We start from the raw sequence: 21,473 nt of genomic DNA on the forward strand, positions 1-21,473 counted from the left end.
TGTAGCTGAATGGCATCTATTTGCGTATTTTTTCATTATTCTATACATTTTATGCAATTTATTTTTTATATACAGTTTATTTTAAACTGTTTGAGCATTGTTTTTATTAGAAATCATATTCAAACATTCTAATTATTGTTTTTATCCTTCAATATTTTCTATCTGATTTGTAACTATGAGCCACCGTTGCCGTGACGTCACGAGTACGCAAGCGCAGTGATTTTTTTCGTTTTCACAACTTGCATTGTAGTCGCCATATTTGATACCAAGGGGGAAGTATGTGCAAATACTGCGTGGGAAATTGCAGATTTCTTCGCGTGAAAAGGAGCAACAAAGCAGCATAAATACTACGAGTATACACCTAACGATCTCTAGAACACACCAGTACCGTTTGTATATGCGGTCAGAACTTTTAACTAGGCGAAATGGCTCTTGAAAGCCTGTTTGAAAATCCCCCACCCCTAGTGAACGGTGATGTAAACAAAGAAACAGAACAGGGCGAGAAAGAAAGGTCAAGTAACGCTTTGTGGATTCAATTCACGATATTTTTCTGTTTTTCGATGGATTTTTGTCTTCAGATAGGTAAACGGGCGGGGATTTTCCCCGAAAAGGGTCATTTGCTGGTAAGGCTGCATAAATTATGTTAATCAGGTAGAACATAATTTATGCTAATGAGCGAAACAGCTGGTTGGGCTTCTGCTTCAAAATATCAGCGTTGGCAAAGGTGCCAACATTGTCATAGGTACAAATCTGGCTTATACATTTCTTTCTGCATGCATTCACTTTTAAGTATGTTGTCATAACAACTGCTTGTAGTTTCCGATTAACATATTTTTCCACTAACTTCTCAGTTTATTCTTACCAGTCTATACTTAGGATTTACAGGATACTGTATTAGTACTTATGCTGTATTATCTATCAGTTGCATTTTTTTTGTTGAAATGCCCATTATTAAAAGGACTTCATCACCATTCATTTTTCCGGTTGATTGAAACTCGGAATATCAAACCAACTAGCCATAAAAAATAGCAATTTGGCGACATACAAATTTCAAAAAAATAATTAAAAAAAATGTATTGGTATTCATATATACATACAAGGTGTAAAAATGAAAAATATTTTTTTGTTCATTATTGTTGGCAGAAAATGGCTGAAACAGAAATGCATTGTCTTAAGCCACTGTTCTTAGAAAAGTTACTGTTCTGATTGTATAACAGGTGTTCCATGTTGTAATCCTTCAGTGATCCTACCATTGGCAGTACAGGTGCTCATCTAATTTGCATATTGTGTTGTGGCAGGTGTACCAATCGGTTTGTCACTTTCCATGTGTCCTTGCCAGTTGTGTTCTGTCATGTGTGTTTGTTTGTTAGTTACTAATTTCTTTGAAGTGCTGTTTCCTAAATGGTGTTTTATTATCCAGTCTCTGCTGACAGCTGATTGATTCACTTAGATTAGAAATATTATGAAAATCAGTCTGGTTGTAGTTATGGTGCCCACTGATGATTTAACCAGACTATCTTGAGTCGTACTAAATTATTTGAATTTTGAAATTTATGAATAATGTTCTTTGAACATATTTCTGGAAATAATAAAAAAGTAGTGCTTGCCTGTGATTTGATAATTTTTTTTCTCAGGATCCTGTTTTCGCCAGGACTTCCAAGCATACAATATCAACTTTTTATGTTGAAAGTTTTTCCTCCAAAATTTTGATACATTTGTGCTCAGTTTTTATGAATTTTTCTATAATTTCTGTATTAATTTTGGATCATATGGATGTAACTTCCTATTAATTACAGAACTTGAAGTGTTTTTACAAATTTGGAAATATATTAGTTTATTCTAGGAAAGGTAATACAATACAAGGGTTGTTAAAAAAAATTTAAAATGAATCTTAGTAGAATTTGACAGTTGGTGGTTGCCTGGATGGAAGATGATTGTTGTACTATTACACATGGGTACCTTAGTAAGAGAACTATTTCACTGGTTTGTGAAGGAAACAATAAATTCTATGGTCAATTTTGCATATTCACTGGGTTTTACTATAGTGCATTTAGTTATTGGTGAAATAAGAAAATAAAACCAGATAATAAATGCCAGTAATTAAGCTTAATGCAGTACATGCGTATTGTTGCACATTTTGTATCTGAAAAGAATTTGAACTGAAACGCTGAAGTAACCTCTATTTATTCATCCCTGATCCATTTTTAATGACACAGTGCCTATAAACTGTCATTGACAGGAAGTAAAAATGAGAGGTTAAAGGTTATAGAACACTGACCTTTGTACAGGAAGTGTTACTCGAAAAGCCACACCCTGTCTTACCACAGGGTTTCAGATCACATGTTATTTATTAACAGCTGTTATTTATAGGATTTTGTTTTGGCATAATGTTATATACTCCTGAACTCAGCCCAATATATGCTGTTTGCATGCATTTCCAGATAATAGCAGCAAAGTTGGGAATACAAATACAAAAATGTAGAGGAAATTGACTTTATTTATGATTCTCAATACAATCATGATCCCTAAGCATTTACTCAAATTACCGCTCTCTCTATATATATATATCATATTTTTATTTATGGCTACTCTTATCTCTATAATACAGTATTAAACAATACAGATGACCTAAAACTGTGTACAAGTCACTAGTTATTCTATAACCTATACTTAAACTATTAATATAGCATTATCTCTGCCTACAAAATAAAAAAATAAAAAAACTTCCATGGAAAGTATTCACTTTTTCTTCTTAAAATATCACTACATTGTAAACAATTTACAAAAACCTATTTTTTAATAAAACATTGGGCAAATTTATTATAACTTGAGCACTCCCCTTCCCAACTATACCTTTGCTAGATGACTAATAAATATTTGTATATGCCTTTCTAATTAGAATGATTTCTATTTACATAATAATTGAAGCATGGCTCTACTTTTAAATGGTCCCTACTAACTAGGTGGAATACCTTGTCATAAAAGGGAATTGGTTCAGGGCAATGTGTTTTTGAGTCTCCCTACTGCTAAGAATTATGGAAGGTAATCGGATTGGTGGTCAGATAACCAGGATGTAAGATAATTAGTAAATGTATTCGCATTAAATTTGGGAGTCTAAAATAGTGAAGCTTATGAAATGGACAAAATTCACAAAGAACATTACCTTGATGCCCCACCTGAATATCTTGGTGGCCTTACTAAATAGTCAAATATCAATAAATAAATAATAATGTCAATCAGTATGGTGCATTATCAAAGTTTTTGTCTTGAAATTGAGTAACTTAACTTACTGCAGTACAAAAATACATTTGTACCTGTTCAAGGTATTGTTAGAAACAGGTAACCTGCTTAATTGCCCGGCTACTTCAACCTTTTTTTATTGACTACTTTGAAAATTTGAAATTAATAATTCAATTGACACCTATCCACTGCTTAGAATCTCAATGACAATCCTAGACCTTAGAATTGTAATTCCAACTAGCTTTGTATACAATTGCATTTGAACACTATATAATTTAAACCACGAAAATCAAGTTGTTAATCCAGTGAAAATATATTCATTGCAATTTTATTTGAATAAATACTCCACGTCCACATTCAAAAAAAAAATCATTGGTGTGTTGAAATTGGTTAAACTATCTTGTCATAGCTTGTTAAAATTCCTAATTGTAGTAATTTGCTTCATCTACATCTGGTCAAATACTATTGATTTGGGTTTGTGTAGCTTGTATTGTTTGAAGCTAAAGTAGAAAATAGAAATGTACCAAGCTGACAACCTAGTGAAGACATTGGCTCATTAAGTTGGTAAAATTGGTAATTGGTTTCTTGTCATAACTTGTTTATCCAGTCATTATTTCTGGGATTGTAACTTGTAGTGTGTATGTCTACTGAAAACTCTGTGGATTTCTGTAGCACATGTTTACATGTAAGAGAAGCTAATGTAAAAATGGAAATGTACTGGTAGCATTTCTCTACACAATAGTAATAGAATTGTCACTAACTAGTACACTATGTTTAAGCCTGTGCTGTTAACCCTTTAAATGACATAACATTTAGTGCAAGGTTTTGTACATTTTTTTTACAAGAATTTGTGTTAAATTTAAATTTTGCATTCACCCACATACCGTGATCAGCTTTTTTGAATAAATGTAAAGAACATTCTGCTGGTTTAAAGGGTTAATGGGCTTTAAATAACATTAGTGATTTGTTTGAACACGTTTTGACAAAGGTGTGTTCACAGTATGCAAAGTTAAGTTAAAGATGGGCAGTACCGATTAAACATTTTTCAAAAATTAAGAACTACCCACCCTCTCACAGCATGACTAGCTACTCGTATGTGAAGTACGTCATTGGGGTCTACATAACACTGGCAGGTGCATCAATCATGATTAGTAACGCTGTCATTCACCAATAATTCTGTTAATCATCAATGTACAAAGCTTCATCAAATGTTGCTAATAAGATACACAACTGGTAGAGATTTTTCTTATAGTGTTGTAATCCAGGTTTACATTTGTACATCATATTTTATTCAGTCTACACTTGGTTCATTAGAATAAAAAACTTCAAATAGATAGTGTATATTTCAAATGATGACACTTATAGCACTATGAAATGTAACTATGCATGTAAACATTTCATTTTGACAAACGAGTAAACAAAAACCAGTGACAAACATTTATAACTGCCATTAAAGTAAATTCACAAAGACTTTGGTATGCTGATCCTACACAAGGTTATTATTACATAGAATGCAATGTGAAAACTAAGGTTCAAGTAGTCGCCATTTCCTTGAAATCGGTCACTTGATGGAGACCGTAAAAAAATTATGACACACAATACACACTATTATTATAATCGGAGGCTGTTAGAGCGGCTTAGCCTCTCAAGATATCAACATATTTGGCATTTTGCCCAGGGCACCCAGTAAGTTGTCTTGTACCCTAATCTTTGAAGTTCACTTAACAAAATTGGATTTTAATAGATGACCGCTATGGAGATCTGGACACAACCCCATGGCCATCTTTTTTGACTAGCAAGTGATTTAATGTGCAACGTCAGTTTATAGCATATAGGCTATTCTCTCAATGTTCAAATAGTAGTGATACAGGAGATGTTTTGATGTAAATAAAAATCTGAGAAAAAGGTCTCCTAATCACAATTACTCTAATAGACAACAAACATGATTGAAATGTTAGTATATGATGAGGAAAATTATTTTGTAGGCTTTTTTAATTTGAAATGAAATGATAAATATGACACTGATTTAAAAACTAATAAAAAAACTGGAATGCAAGCTATTTTGTAAAAACTTGAAAAACAATTATATTTGTTATTGGAAACAGATGCTACCAAACAGAAGCGACTGGATTGTTAATCCATCTAAATCTGAATCTATCAAAATCTCATTCGCAGCTTATCTTATTGCATTTTCCGCCATGTGTGCTTGTTGACACGGAATTGTCTCAGAGCTCTGGTATTTGCAGTTATTGTCTGCTGTATGTAGTTAGATAGTTGACATCAAATTTGAAATTATTATTAATTTTTGCTAATATGTAACTTTTGATGTGTTTGGAACATGCATTTTGTTTTGCAGTCGTGTCTCTGCCATTCAAACTTTACACGTACATAAAACATCAAGAGATAAGCAAAGGCATTATTTCATTTTCTGATGGCAGACTATTGACAAATCAGCTGCATGTATATGTGGATGTATGGTTTATATTCAAACTACAGATTGAGATCTTGATTCACTATATTTTGTCATACAAATATGATTCAATATAGTTCAATATAACTAGTTGCTTTATTGATGTTTCCGAGCCATGTTTCAGCATGCCTAGACAATTTAAGTTTACACATCAATGTGCACACGTATCATGGTTTGAAATATTTTATTTTTATATTTTTGCAAAAGATCACAGACGTACATGGTGAAATTTGTTCAAATTTGGTATATGCAAAATATATACGTACATAATAAATAAATTTTAATATCCGTGGAAAATGTGGTTACTGACAATTTTATTATTCAAAATGATTTGGTACCAGGCACTAACAGTCTTCTTTCCAATGTTTATCCAAGTATGTGCTCATCTATCGACAGTAGACTAATTTAGGGCTGTGGTCATGTTTTTGTTTTTAACCTTTTCACCTCCGGGACTATTTTGTAAATTTGTGATGAAAAGAGAGAACTGGTGGTTAGAAGGTTATTGTGAACACGCGTGATAATCTTTGTTTTACTGATTTACAGGCATGAGGCTGTAGCTGGAGAACTAACAAGTACAGAAGTTGAAGACGGAGAAGAAAATGATGGGGATGATGAAGAGGATAAAGAAGAAGGTGAACTTGAGGATGGTGAACTTGAAGATTCTGGCGGGGAAAAAGAGGAGGTGAATGGAGATGAAACTGGGCAGGAACAGGAAGAAGAGAAAGTATGCGAGGGAGAACCAATGGCGGAGGAGAAAGCAAAAGTATTCGATGAAAAAGAAGACATGGAGGAAAATGAAGTCATCAAAGGAAACGATGAAGATACGGATGACGAGGAAGACTTGGAAGATAAGGAAAGAAGAGCAAGACTAAAAGAGAAAGAAGAAAGGCATAGGAGAAAAAAGAAAAAGCGAAGACGAGAAAAGGAAAAAGAAAGAGATGCTAGAAGGAAGCGAAAGAAGAGGAGGCGGCATCGGAGTGAGGTACTGTGGCATTAAAAACCAGCATCTATTTGAGTTGTAAACATGCATTTCCACCTTTCTGGAACCAAATTCATCAGTAGTACAAATTTGATTATTGACGTGTAATTGCATAGATTTGGTGGGAAAAATACTTCAATTTAAGCTCCAGATGGCGCTGTTACTGTATTGTGTTCAGCAATCATAATATTATATGAAAACCATCTGATAGTTAAACATTAAATGTATGTTCCCTGGACTTGTTGATTTCATTTTAAGTAGGGAAATAACTAATAAAACAATAGAGAACCATATATCCTAGAAAGTGCGATATGCAAATGTACCCAGTTGGATCTGATCTGATCTGAACTGTGACATTGTTGAAATTTGTTAACTCTCATCTAATTAATTATTATGTATCATTTGTCAACAGTCTCCACCATCAAGAAGTCCTTCATATTCAGACTATAGTGATTCATTTGATGAAAGCGACCCTTATGACAGACCCTTTGATAGATCTTACTCGCATGGTGGCTACAATATGTATCATCAATCTAATTACGCTGTTCCACCTGGAGCACAATATAACAATGATTGGGAGAACAACTCTAATAATGGAGAAATGGAGCATGATGGTGAACACCATAGTCCAAGACATGTAGGTCATATCGTTACTTATTACACATTTATGTACAAATGACATATGCTGCAGTAATATACACTTTTAATGCCATTGTTTTTCTCATCATAATGTATTTTTCTATAACTTTTTTGTTAATTTGAAACCAAATTGGCGAAAGGTCTTGACAGAAAAAATTCCCAGCTCTTGTTGCGTCTTGTTACATTTAAATAGCTTTGTGTAAATACGGCTAGAGCAAAAAAACAAACAAACTGATATTAAATTAGTATATGAAATAAATAGCGAAAATCATCATGGTGGCTCAAATAATGTTCAGTAAACAACCAAACCTTTTGTTTTCAGTTCATCAGAGGAAGGGGTAGGGGGTTCCATGGGCGTGGTAGAGGTAGAGGTCGTGGTGGAATTGGACAACTACCAAGAAGTAAAGTTCCATGCAAGTTTTACATGGATGGAAAGTGTTCCAAGGTAAGATACGCCCATCATGATTTCTTGTTTAACTTTTTCCTATATATAAATTTGTTAGTGTTTGCATTTAACATATTCTTTGTTTTTTTTAACAGGGTGAACACTGTCCATTCTCCCATGCTGGAGCACAAAACAAGAAAAATGAATTATGTAAATTTTATTTAAACAGTAACTGTGTGAAGGGCGATCAGTGTTTGTTTCTGCATGATATCCTTTTCAATATGTTAAATGAATGTAAGATTTGTTAACACCATAGACATACGTACTAAATCCACATGAGGTATACATGTATGACACTTTGCCCATCTACATGCTGGCACAATAGTCTTAGAGCATTAACACTTGAATTGTGCCCAATTTGTGACTTACTGTCTTCATGGAAGGAAGACTGGGATTAACCTTAAACCAATTTGTTTAAGATCACCACGAGTATCTGATTAGTTTTGGGTTGAAATTCATGTGTATTAAACATCTAATTTGCATAATTAATAGCAAATTTTATTCTTCGTCACTGATATCACTTGAATGATTTAAGTGAAAGTTGATGCATAGGTGTTCTATGATAAACTACAGATATACATTCAAATGTTGTTTTAATATTATCTTTGTAGTGTTTTCTGTTAGTATTTATAAACGGGTCAGATTGCTTTTACATCATAATAAGCAGAGCTATCTTAGTCAACAGACTTACATTTTTAGTTAATTTTAAAGGATGGTGGTTGTTATGTAGCACATGTTTGAATTTCATGTATTTTAAAATATATTTACTTGTGTACATTGCTATGATTACCATGTCGTGTCGACCACCATCTTTTAAGTTCTTTGCCTCCAATACCCTTAGCACACATTTATTCTAAGCTTGCATTTGTTTTGTATTGTGATCTCATTTTACACGCCTGAATGGTGACTATCATTCAAATACTTTTACAATGACTTGTTAAGGTTGTGATTGGTAAATCTCTTCTCAGTTAATACTTTAACTTTTCTCACCTAATTATCCATGCAAGTTTTTCCATACGGGGGCAGAATGTTATCAAGGTGAAAACTGTAAATTTTCACACGATCCGTTAACCGATGAGACAAGGCCATTACTGGAAAAGGTAAGGTAGTTCTTAAAGTTTAAGAAATCATGAACTTTGGTGTATAGTTGATCATCTTGCAAAGCAAAGTTCAAAATCTTGTTTAGAAGGACTTTTTTCAAGAGGACGGGTCAGTAATGGACAAGAAGACGAATTAAAGTGTTTTAAACTCCTAACTCCGGAGTCTTTTGTTTCCAGGTTTTGAATCACGGACGAGAAAAGAGGTTTGATAAAAACGATCTACAAATGCCCTATAATGAAGAGTTTGAGGAAATGCCACAAGGTGCACAGGATCAACCACGGCGCACTCTATTGCCCACTCCAGGTACACCAGGAGGACAGACAGCTAATACTAGTATTCCATCATTATTTGATATACATGTTGCTCCTACAGGTCATCAAGGGCAGAAAATATTAGCAAAAGAGACTCAAAAGTAAGGACTGTTCAGTATTTCAGCTCAGATACAGATTTGGGACATGTAATATTGGAAATATTTTATTCAATAAGCTCAACATCTCTGCTTCAGGTTTTACCAATTCATACGAGTTCAAGAGAAGAGGGTATTGTGACATGATTGTTTGTTCTTAATTGTTAATCTGTCTCTGTTCAAATGCAGTCTGAGATAGGGGACCGGGCATATTGTTTTAACCTTTTCACCACCAGTCTTCCTTGCTAAAATTTATCTGCACTTATTTCTTGTATTCTTCAATATTTCTGGAAATGAACCCCAAGTTTGGAGCCAACAGACAAAAAGTTTTTACTTCTTCTGAGAGTATAACAGGACTATTTTGTGAATTTGTGATGAAAAGAGGGAACTGGTTGTGAAAAGGTTAATGCTGTTTTCCAGCTATATTTCTGACATGCCCAGACCGCTCATGTTTAAATTTTATAATTATATTTCTTAAACTTGATAATTCACAGTGACTATGTGATGCAAATGTGTGTATACAGCTATATTATTGTCAACTTAGACTAATTTGATTGACTGGATGCTATATTTGTTCCACATTTTAACACATCATAATTCGTTTTCCATGCCTGGATGTATTCATTCAAACTTGGTATTGACGTCATTCATGGTTTGTTTTGTTGTTTAATTCAATGTGGCTGTTCGATATTATATTTATGTTTTTATCATTTCTCAAACATGCCTTACAGATTTTGTTCAAAGTAAGTGCAAAGATGACATAAATGTTGTGGTCTCAAATGTTGATTCTGCCAAATATCCACATAGATTATTGAGTTGAGTTGTTTATGGTTTATATATATATCAGGTTTCAGTTTTACAACGCAGAAGAATCACCTGAAGTGGAAGGGAGTGTTTCCGAATCTGATAGTCAAAGAATGATGGAAGACGATCAACCTCCTTCACAGTCTGCTTTACTGGTGCGAGGAATGACAACAACCAGTCCTATGAAAACACCTTCTACATTCTATGACAACTTTTACCCTAGTCAACCAGGTTAGTATTTTGTCTATGGCACATGTATAAATTCTCAGGTTGGCTTCCAAAATTTTCATTGTAAGCTTACACTAGAATTATTGGCTCCTGTTTGAACAAAGTCCGAAAACATGGACTTGTGATTTTACCCCTGTGTGTATATTTCCACCTGTATCTTTGACATGCTTGAACTGATTACATTCAAAGTTCACACATATATCATACATACTAAGATTACTTGCACACGTTCATTCAGTTTGGGATCTGATTCCAGATGGCTGAATAACGGCTATTTCTGTGCTAAAAAATGATCATCAAAGTCATTTTTGTGATACTGCGACTGGATACCCAGTCATGTATGTCATTATGGAACTTGCATGTTCCTTTGGATTGGATTCAAAATGGCCGTTTTGTTTTAGTGAAATTCTGAAACCATGTTTAGACACAGTCCCTCTATCACCGGTCTCGAAACGGCCGCTGTCCTATTGTCCTATTGCGCGTAGCGGGTAAATAAACCATTGACACCTATACGTAATCTGCAGTTGATGCAACTTGTCAGGGGTCATCTTCAAGTTGACCCGCATATCATTACCATTAATGATTTACCCGACATGCTTTGCGAAAAAAAATTGTGCGGTTGCGCAGAAGTTTTCAGAACCAGAATCAAAACATTGGAAGTCGATTTTTGAGCAGCATGTCGTGGAAGTACGGAAATGATTTTGTTGGCTTCGAGGACGAAGATATCGAATGGGATTTTGTGATGGGACAGGAAGACTTTTTCCCCTCTAATGCTGCCGATGTTCCAGACGATATGAAAGTACATGTACGCGAATCTGCTAAACGGAGAAATTTCGTCTACGTCTGCCCGACTTGCGACAAGCAGTACAAGAGTTTAAGTGGCTTCAAGGGGCACATGAAAAATGTTCATGATACAAACGTCAAAGGTATGTCCGTTACTATTGCTGTATGATCGAGGGGAATTAGTAAATGTTTGGTCTAAATGTTGTTCGAATTTTTTTTTCATATTTTTAGCACAGTTGCATCAGGCAGCTGGTTGCATCTCCAACGATTATTAGTCTGAGATTGCATGTACTTCCGTTTCACGGCGCTCCTGTGACAATATCTTGGGCAAGGAGGAGGCAATAAATTTGAGTACAATAATTATACGAAAAAGAGCCTATTGCTTTTTATTTGGGTCGGCAGACTCGCCGTGTATGAATCAAACTGGGCAGACACGATAACATGAAGTCGACATCACTACCAACTTGTCGCCTCTTGTGAAAGTGTGAATGAGTATTGTTGACCGAAAATCCTCATGATGTCTTGACGAATATGAAAATATGAATGATTTATTATGAATATATTTATTTATAAGTTTTAGTTTCTATCTATGGTAATCTGTATACTTCATGGTTATATTACATTGTTTTCAGTTCCTGAACACTAGCAAACTGGCAATATACAATCTGTGAAAAGAAGGTCCAGTGAAGAACACAGCAGATCAGGTAGACATTTTTTTTATTACAGGTTTAATCTCCATAGAGCCACATTATAATTTTTTTTAAGATAGGCTCAAAGAATTTTTTTGTGGGCCTGATTATTTTTTTTAGATAAGCTTAATAAATATTTTTTTCAACTCAAATGTACTGAATATGAATTATTACTAGCCATCTAGTATCCATGAAGGAAGAGCATTGTAATATCCTAAAATAAAAATATAGTAATTTAAAAAATGCAATTACCATGTGCAATAATTAAGTTTTTCCGTTTCAGGTTTTACCAGACCCAGCAGTGTATAACAAATTGTTGTTGCAAAGGCCTTACACCACAAGATGGTTTGGCATGCTTTTTTTAATATGTGGGTAGACAGAAAAACCACAGATGACATAATTAATGTATTTATGGATTTTCGGCCCAGTGACACAGATATAGATGAACTGTTCAGAACATGCATTTTTAACTTTGCAGTGTTGGCAAGAACCCGAAGGGACACCATGGACTACCAGTCTGAAACAGTTGAAGCAGCAAGCACAAGTGAACTAAGTATTGAGGAAGAGCAGGCACTCAGATATTTTGCTGATTACATTCCCTACAACTTAAAGAAAATGGCAATGAAAGCACAAAAGCAAAATTAATTAAAATTTGTATTTATTTATTTATAACTTATTTACATCTAACAATAAATACAAAAAACAGCAATATATTAGTATATCTTGTTTTTTTACTATTTTACATTGTTTTCAAAAACAGAAATACTAACACTTCTGTTTGGAAAGAGAAGAGGAGGAGTATCATCTACTATATGCTGTAAGGGCCTTCTCTTGTGTCTCCCTGTATTGCCTGTGATGCACTGCATGTGATAAGATTTTTGAAGTCTGATGACATTCTCTTGATACCCAAAAGCCATAACTGTTGGGTGGTTATTTGCTCCTCCTCCTCTGTGCCGATGCTTACTGAAGTGGGCTTGTAGTGGGTCTTGACGGAACCTCTCACTCAATATAAAATCCACTCCATGGTTTAGTAGTTATTTAGATACTTCTACAAAAGAATGCACTGGGAAAAACAAAACAAAAATAACTCGTAAGATAAATTTTAAATTACTAGCATATTACCAATTTCTGGAAAACTTTACAGTGAATAACAATTTCACATAAAATAAAAATAAGTGCGACTCAACTCACCAGTCATTTTCAATTCATCAACCGTTTGTTTACTAAGACACATAGCATTTCCAGCACTTTGAGAATATAATAACTTCCACATTTAATTCTTACATGTTGCATTGTAGCATCATTAGCAATGGTAACATGCGATTGTGAAAAGTCATCACATTCACTGGACTTTTTTTTCAAATTGCTTGTAGTAACTCTTGGGCCTCCGAAAACTGTTCTTCTTACGAGGCATGGTTGTTAAGAGCTTGTATGGCTTCAACAGCTGCACGTTCTCGTCTGACAATATAAAAATAAAATAAAAATGTAAACAAAGATATTTTACCGAATATAACGAAACAGCAGATACCCAAATATACCTTAACCCCACAACTCATTTGTTAATCTTCATAACAACCAGTATTGGGTATTATTATCTACACCGGATTTGTATTATTCTCAAAAAAGGAACCGAAACGAGAAACTCTCGTTGATGTATTTACGCACAGTTCTGTATCTAAAATGGCGTCGAGTTGAACCACGAGTTTCGAAAAACACACACAGAAAATCTATTTTTCGGGACACAAAAAAAATGTTGGCAGCACAGAACATCTTTTACCGTGAATGGCACCTTCAACAGCACATAAAATAGTGAATTTAGTGATCATAACGTAAGAATATCTGATTTAAAAAACACGACCCATTATCGCAACAATCGACTATTCTCAAGATGTTTGGTCGTATGTGAATAACCAAGATCACACAGTTTTCAAGAATTCGACAAAAAATAATACGATATAAACACTCCCACTCGAAGCAAATACACTTCCACCCGCCAAAACGATGCGAGTTGAAGATTTTGCTAGCATATCAAGCGAGAAAAGGGAACCGAAAAACTACCGACATGTTTTGAGCGATGAACTTTTTGACAAAATGGAGGTCAGAAAATCGAGGTCAAATTTTCAAGATCGAAAAAACTACGAAATATTCGAAATGAAAGAATGGATAATAACTCACCTGTTAACTAATGGTATTTCGCTTCGGTAATAACAAAAAGTTGTTAAATATATGAAATTTTACAGCTAAGAGCAAGGAATAAAATACGGAGCCCTCGATCATACGTTGTCCAAAATGGAAAGCGACGCTATACTGTCACGTGACTATGCGACGCCAACAACCGCTACACGCACTCACTGGATGTTTATTGCTAATCCCCCCTAAGACAATAGGCGTTTCGAGACCGGTGATAGAGGGACTGTGGTTTAGATTTAGATTTATACACTTTAGTATGACATAGTATGGCCCTGGTCAGTGAGGGTTTTAAGAAATTGCTGTAAGGCAAAAGACTTGACATGTACTTACCAGTGCTCAGCAGAGAAAAGTATTGTGGAACTAATGGCGCTCTACTTGGGTTTATTTTAGATTCTGTTGGTGACAGTGACAATCAGCAAGGTCTAAAAATAGAAGATGAAAACAGAGACAGTGATTCAGCTACCAGTAGTGTAGCTGCTGTTGGTAGTGATGGTGAAATAAGGAGAGCCAATATACAACCACCTAAAGTTCCAATGTTTCTAGCACCCAAACAAAGAGAACTGTTCATGAGAATTCAACAAAAACAACAGGAGGATGAGTTAACAACATCTGAAGAACAGAAACAAGATGAGAAAGATGCAGGTAAGACCGTATATTTATTATTCGCAGTAACATGATAAGTTGACTCAGGAATGCATAAAACATACCAGGGAGCATTCAGAACTAATTTATTGTTTATTATGCTGAGCTGCTTCTACTAAGCTATTTGCTACATACCAATACATACAGATGATGTGACACCATAAAAATTATGTATTATATCATCCAGAAATAAAGTCACCAAATCATCTGCTGCATGTCTTCTTTCAAGGATACTCCGATATTTAAAAATCTCTAATTTAATATCTTATCTTTGTATGTTTTAGCTGGGGATGACGATGATTGGTACTCGAGTGATGATGAAGATGGTGCTATGCCTTTGTCTCTCCCAGCTGGGGCATCTAGTAATAGCCAACCACTAGCAGCAGTTCTTCATACAATCAGACAACAAGTCTCACAGTCGCAAGCGAACACAGCTGCTACTGCTCAAGCTAATGCCCAAATGAATATTATAGATCAACTTTTACTGAGTGCTAGAGGTAGTGGACAAGATGCAACTCAGCCGAAGATTGATCCAACAACAAGAACACTGCACGCAGACCCTAGAGTACAGAAACAAATTACTGAGGAACCTCCTCCATTGGTTCAAACTGAAAAATCTGAACAATTAAGCACAACCAATGATGGAGTAAGAATAACTGAATTGAAATCGCCAACCAACCAACAGCAGACAATTCCATTAGATCCTGTTACTAAGACAATGCCCAGTGTCAGTGACACCCATAGGCTTCCACATGAAGATCCTAGACTGCACAAGCAGCCAAAAGATTTCCAGAATCCTGATTTACAGTTACTGCATTGGAAGGATATTGAAGAGAGTTTTGAAGTTGAAAAATTTAAAGCCAATGCTCCCAAACCACCACCCACGAAAAGACCTAGTGATCCCAGGCGAAGAAGACAATCTGATCGGCCTGCTGACCCGAGAAAGGCTGCCATTCCCCAACTACTTCCTTTGAATCCAAGTACTTCAACTCCATCACTAGGACCACAATCATCTTTTGATCCAAGGAATTCAGCACCACCACCACTAGGACCGCAGTCATCTTTTGATCCAAGGAATTCAGCACCACCACCACTAGGGCCGCAGTCATCTTTTGATCCAAGGAATTCAGCACCACCACCACTAGGGCCGCAGTCATCTCTTGATCCAAGGAATTCAGCACTGCCACCCCTAGGGCCACAATCATCTTTTGATCCAAGGAATTCAGCACCACCACCTCTAAGGCCGCAGTCATCTTTTGATCCAAGGATTTCAGCACCACCACCTTTAGGGTCGCAGTCATCTTTTGATCCAAGGATTTCAGCACCACCACCTTTAGGGTCGCAGTCATCTTTTGATCCAAGGAATTTGCCACCACCTCTAAGACCACAATCATCTTTTGATCCAAGGAATTCTGCACCACCACCACTTATGCCACAGTCATCATTTGATCCAAGGACTTTGCCACCACAACTAAGACCATCTTTTGATCCAAGGAATTCAGGACCGCCACTTATGCCTACATCCTCTTTCGATCCGAGGAATTCAGCACCACCACTGAAGGCGGATTCTTCTTTATTCCATACTGCACCACCTCCAGTTGGCCAGTCATCTTTCGGTCCAAGGAATTCCACACCGCCACTAAGACCACAATTATCTTTTGATCCAAGAAATTCAGCACCGCCACTTATGTCAACAACATCTTTTGATCCAAGACAATCTGCACCACCACAATTGGCTCAGGGTCAGTCACCTTTTGACCCAAGACATTCTGCATCACCACCAAGGAGCCATACATTAACAGGAAGCTTTCAAGGGGAACGGTCTGTGGATCCAAGATTAGCACGGAGTATCAGTCAGGATTCTAAAATTGCCACACAAAATATTTTGGTAGAAGAACCTAATGCAAGCTCAGGTGTTAGTTACACTCCTGTGAACTTGACTCAAGATCCTAGGATACAGAGATCTATTTCAGAACCCAGTAACAGAACAGGTCAACAAAACACACAAGTGCAGCCCAATCCAAAAGCACAAAAACCTGGGGGAAGACTTTCAAATTATTCAATCCCAAAACTGCCAAAGGGTGAGCGTAAAACACAACCTCCAGAGGCAAACACACGCCTTAGGACAGATTCTAAATCACAAATAATAAACGAGTCACAATCACCAAAAAATTCTCCAGACATTGGTGATCAGTCTGACAATAGTCAAGGACTGCAGACAAATGCTTTGATTAGTCATCCTGTTCGTGCTTATCACAGACTACCACAGGTAAGCTCATTTACACAAGGTTCAAAGATAAGGCCGAAAAGTCGACATCAGCAAGGTCAAGTGTTGAACCAAGATCCTAGAAATAGAAATCCAGCTGGAAATCCTAATCAGCAACATTTTCAAGATTCACAAAATAAGAATCAATTTGATCGTGGTGAAGGAAGCCCTAGCCAACCACAGTTTCCAAATCAAAGAAATAGAAATCAATTTGATCATGGTGGAGGAAGCCCTGGCCAGCAGCAGTTTCAAGGTACCCAAAGTCTGAATCCTGTTAATCGTAGAGGGGCTAGCCAATCATCGATTACCAACCAAGATCCACGGAAGAGGTTTGTAGCAGGTAATCAACAATTACAACAAAATACTAACAGTCCAACTGAAACAAATGATCCTTCTGATCCTGATGCAACATTAAAGGATGTTTTCAAAACTATTGATCCAACTGCTTCCCCATTCTGTTAAAAATAACATTCTCCAACACTTAAAGTTTGTTGGACAGTGAACGAATAACTGCCATTAGCAACTCAATACATACTTCATGAAAGTGAGATTGATATTATACATGTGTGGTATATCATCATTGATGGTCAAAGCCTGTAATAGTTATTTTAATTGGTACATTGTATTAATATTATTGTAAGTTAATTTTGTGATTACATTAGAGCTGTGTACATAGCTATTTATTATATTACTTTAGGCTTTATATATATATGTTCAATGTACAATGTATTACATATTTAAATTATTATATTTTGAATACCTTTATGTATGCTTGAATATTTCCGTCCCCTTAACAGCTCTATATTCTGATTTGGGGGAAATCCGCTCACTCAACACACTGTACATCAGTATATGAATCCAGAGTGGCTAGACCCTGAGAAACTATTTCAATTGTAGGTTTATCACAGTTTATTCTACATGTTGGCCTTAATTTTGATATTGTGTTCCCAATGTGGTCAATTAATTTAACTATAATGCACAATGTGCGTACAGGATATGAAAGAGAATTCTGAATGATCGGCTGAAATCTTTGATTCTAAATCATTTTGTTTCAAAATTCCTAAATATTGAATTTGTAAAATTCATAGAAAAAGTCTAGATGTTAGACTCTGTAAGGTTGTGGGCTAATCAGAAATACAAATAGATTTTTGCTGTGGTGATACTATATACAATGAACTTTGTTCTCTGCAACTATTACAACTAAGTTTGTGATGCAGAAATTTCTAAACTCATTAAAATGTATATTTTGTATATTTCTATATGTGCTTATTAACCATAATGTTTTTTTAATTTCAAAATATACTGTTCCCACATTGTCAGTTAGTGCTGAATTTGTGCAGAGGTTATAGATATTTCTATAGCTGTTCAAACAAAAATGTCTTGAATGTCAATACACTTTACTTTGCAAACCTACAAATGTGATTGTGAGATTAGCAGCATTGTATATTTATTATTGACTTAGAAACAGAACATTCCAACCACTCTAGTCATAATTTTAGTTTATATATCAGTTCAGATGATGTCATATATCAGCTGAATTAGAGTTGACATTCATATTGTAAAATGTGTTGGGGCAACACAAAATCAATGTTTTTGTGAAATCAGTGACAACTTCTACCAGACATTATAGTTTTTAGAAGTGCATTTGTTTAAATCAATATTATTGACCACAAGGGACATAAATTCACAGGATTCTGAGACATCTGGCTTTTTAATACCTGATTTGGTCAGCTGTGTCCAACATACTTTGCTTGCAAACCTGCTAACAAAATTTACTCAAAATTAATGTAAATATTCTAACATATATTGTGTGCATGTGTGTGTGTTTTGTGCCTGTATTTTCTGTTGTATATAAGTATTTTAGGCTGAACAATAAATACATGTGCCAATTTACTATATTTGCTGTTATGTTTATTTGCCAAATGATAGGTTGTGATATAGTTGATTCTACATAAACCTCTGAAGTTTTAAAAACTCTTGTACATACTATTTCAATATCCCCATAATAAACATAAGGTTGATATCAGAAATATCTAACTTTGATTTGGTTGCCAAATTGACCACTACAGGGTTAAATAAAAGTTAAATTGTAAGTGCATCCTTACTATGGTGCATCAACAATGCATAATTTCAGGGGGCGACTGCTCAAGATTATCAAGAATCTCTGCCTGTTTGACTTGTGAAGCATACATATTGCCAGCATCATTGTCAATTCACCTTCAGAGAGTTTTACTTTTTTTGGACATGTTGTGTCAGCTAAAAAAAATGTACTGTGACCTCCTACTGTAGTTCCTGTGTTATACTATGTCTTTTTCTGGAACTGATATCCCAGCTGGTCTCTGGATTTATCGTGCAATGATAATTGGGCCTGTTAGTACCAGTCAGTATTTAACAAATTGCTGCCAGCATCTCTGTGTTGGGGGTTTATGCTTGCACCACCAAAGGATAGCATACATCTTCTATGCTACAATGGTAAGTGCATCTGTTATGTTGTATGCTTGTGCTGAATAGGGCAATCCACATGCCCACCTCTACATAGTACTGATAAGAAACATTTGCCAAGCTCTCGCATTGAGGTGGGGGATCTGAACTAATTAGATTCTGATCTAGTTTATTCACCATGTTGTATGCTTCCTTCACTGCAAGATGCCCCATCTAAGCAGAATAACATTTCAGAATTCTAAATTCCTGATATGTTTTCTGTTGACTTCTTAATTTTGGCACATGCTCCAACTTGTATTGTGAGAATGAATCATGTCAGGACACTTGTTGATTTTCTCTTCTAGGGTACTTGGCTCCGACCCCAACCCCCAATTGCAAATGTTCCATTTTTAGCTCCACTGTTGACTTTATCAAGCAGAGCTTATATGAGTGATTGTCTGCGTTCGTGTCCGTGTTTACTTTTTTGACTCCTTCTTGAAAACTACAATTCTTATTGCTTTGATATTGGAGTACCTTGGGCAGACCATTCTTAGATTTGTTCATTTCATGGGGATATCTAAGTTTCTAATTTTGGTGAATATTTTTGGTAAAAAGTGATATTTTCGACTTCTTGCTGTAAACCTCAAGAACGATTGCTTTGATATTATATACTAGTATATGGGTACTACATGTGGACCTCGGTCAGATTTGTTTATTCTGTGATATATTTTTGGTAAAAAGTGATATTTTTGACTTCTATTTGGAAACAGCAACTCTGATTGCTTTTATATTATACATATAGGTACTACAGGTAAACCTCTCTCAGATTTGTTCATTTTGTGATATCTAATTTTGATGAATATTTTTTGTTAAAAAGTGATATTTTCAATTTCAATTGCTTTGATACTATACATATAGGTACTACGTACTAAACATATTGTTTATTTTCTAATAACTTCAGTTCTTTAATTGAAATGTGTATTGCTAACAACGGGGCTATCTCAGCTTGTTGTAATATCCTGTATTGTTTTCATCCATGTTTAGTGGTGGCTTAGTTATTACCGACTATCTGAAACGTACTCTCGCAATCAGAGATGGGACCATTTCTGTTGAGACTGACATGTAATAACTGTTTTATCTGTGGTTCTTTCTGGAAATTCTACCTACAAACTAACAATTCTAGCTAATCACAAAACTAGATATATCACTGGATTTCTCAAATGCTCAACCAAGAAGTTGTCTAAACATTACCATCCATTCAGAAATAGTGTGATGTCGTCGTATGTTCTAGAAGTTGTGTAAATGAAATATGAATATTACAAATTGTGAACCTCGCGCTAAACTGTTATGCATTAAGAACATAAAAATTGTAGTTATCTTTTGTCAAACAATGGAAGAGTGCTCTTATCAAGTAGGAAGTTTAACACTGACAGTCGGCTATACAAAACATTTGCCCGTTTATATAAACAATTGCGGTCAACCGGTTTGTCTTTTCAGAGTGTTTATAGTTATGGCTTTAGCAATGCATGAGAACAAGTGTACATCTGCAAGAAAGTAAAATATTCGATAGGCAAAACGCCATTACTACATGGGATCGTCTGCCACTGGACCCTTTTTTGATATGAAACGAGGTCACTGCACTTCTAGAATAATGGGCCATCCATCCAATATCAAGAGATGTGTTGAGGCCTTCATTAGAGTTGTCATATCTAAATCAAGGCTCGCTTCAAATAATCACACCAGGTTTAGGGAACAGTGTGTGCAACCAGATGACTTGCTGTCTTCTCTAGATCTGAATAAATCAATCTAGCATTTTTCCAGTTTGCTTGAACATCGTCTGTCACTGTTTACAGCTATGCCAACAAAAGTAAAAAGACAGAAACACTATTCCACTTAAACGGATGTCATGCTGAAGAGAAGAGATGAATGTCGGGTGATATATTCCGCTGTGATTTTGCACTAAACAGGTTAGGAGGAAGCCTTCACTCACTCAATCAAGTGATGAATGGTGATTTTGAGTTGCAACAAGACCAGCGGTAGTCCTATCTAAATAAGGAGGGGTTCCTGAAATGACAACGTGGCGATGTTACACCCAATACCGATGTAGTGTCGAAAATACATCTACTGATTGTTATTATGTGCTGTTCAGTCTTTGGGTGGAACTGTTGAT

At 35.5% G+C, this 21,473-nt stretch overlaps 1 protein-coding gene and 1 long non-coding RNA gene across 2 annotated transcripts; one reads left to right on the plus strand and one right to left on the minus strand.

Moving 5' to 3' along the window:
* The first annotated feature begins 227 nt into the window (after positions 1–227).
* Positions 228–18,780, plus strand: LOC100375742 (uncharacterized). Its single transcript, XM_006823940.3, has 10 exons — positions 228–511; positions 6,254–6,692; positions 7,102–7,326; positions 7,651–7,773; positions 7,869–7,980; positions 8,764–8,873; positions 9,051–9,286; positions 10,128–10,315; positions 14,365–14,616; positions 14,901–18,780. The coding sequence occupies exons 1-10, from the start codon at positions 426–428 to the stop codon at positions 17,342–17,344; spliced, it is 4,215 nt and encodes a 1,404-aa protein (XP_006824003.2). The 5' UTR covers positions 228–425; the 3' UTR covers positions 17,345–18,780.
* Positions 12,498–14,173, minus strand: LOC146740957 (uncharacterized). Its single transcript, XR_014929936.1, has 3 exons — positions 13,960–14,173; positions 12,976–13,242; positions 12,498–12,847 (listed from the first exon to the last, which is right to left on the minus strand). It is a non-coding gene; the product is annotated as an uncharacterized LOC146740957 (long non-coding RNA).
* Positions 18,781–21,473: the final 2,693 nt, after the last annotated feature.

Source organism: Saccoglossus kowalevskii, chromosome 7 (genome assembly GCF_978046115.1).
Source record: "Saccoglossus kowalevskii chromosome 7, keSacKowa6.1, whole genome shotgun sequence".
Taxonomy (NCBI): domain Eukaryota; kingdom Metazoa; phylum Hemichordata; class Enteropneusta; family Harrimaniidae; genus Saccoglossus; species Saccoglossus kowalevskii.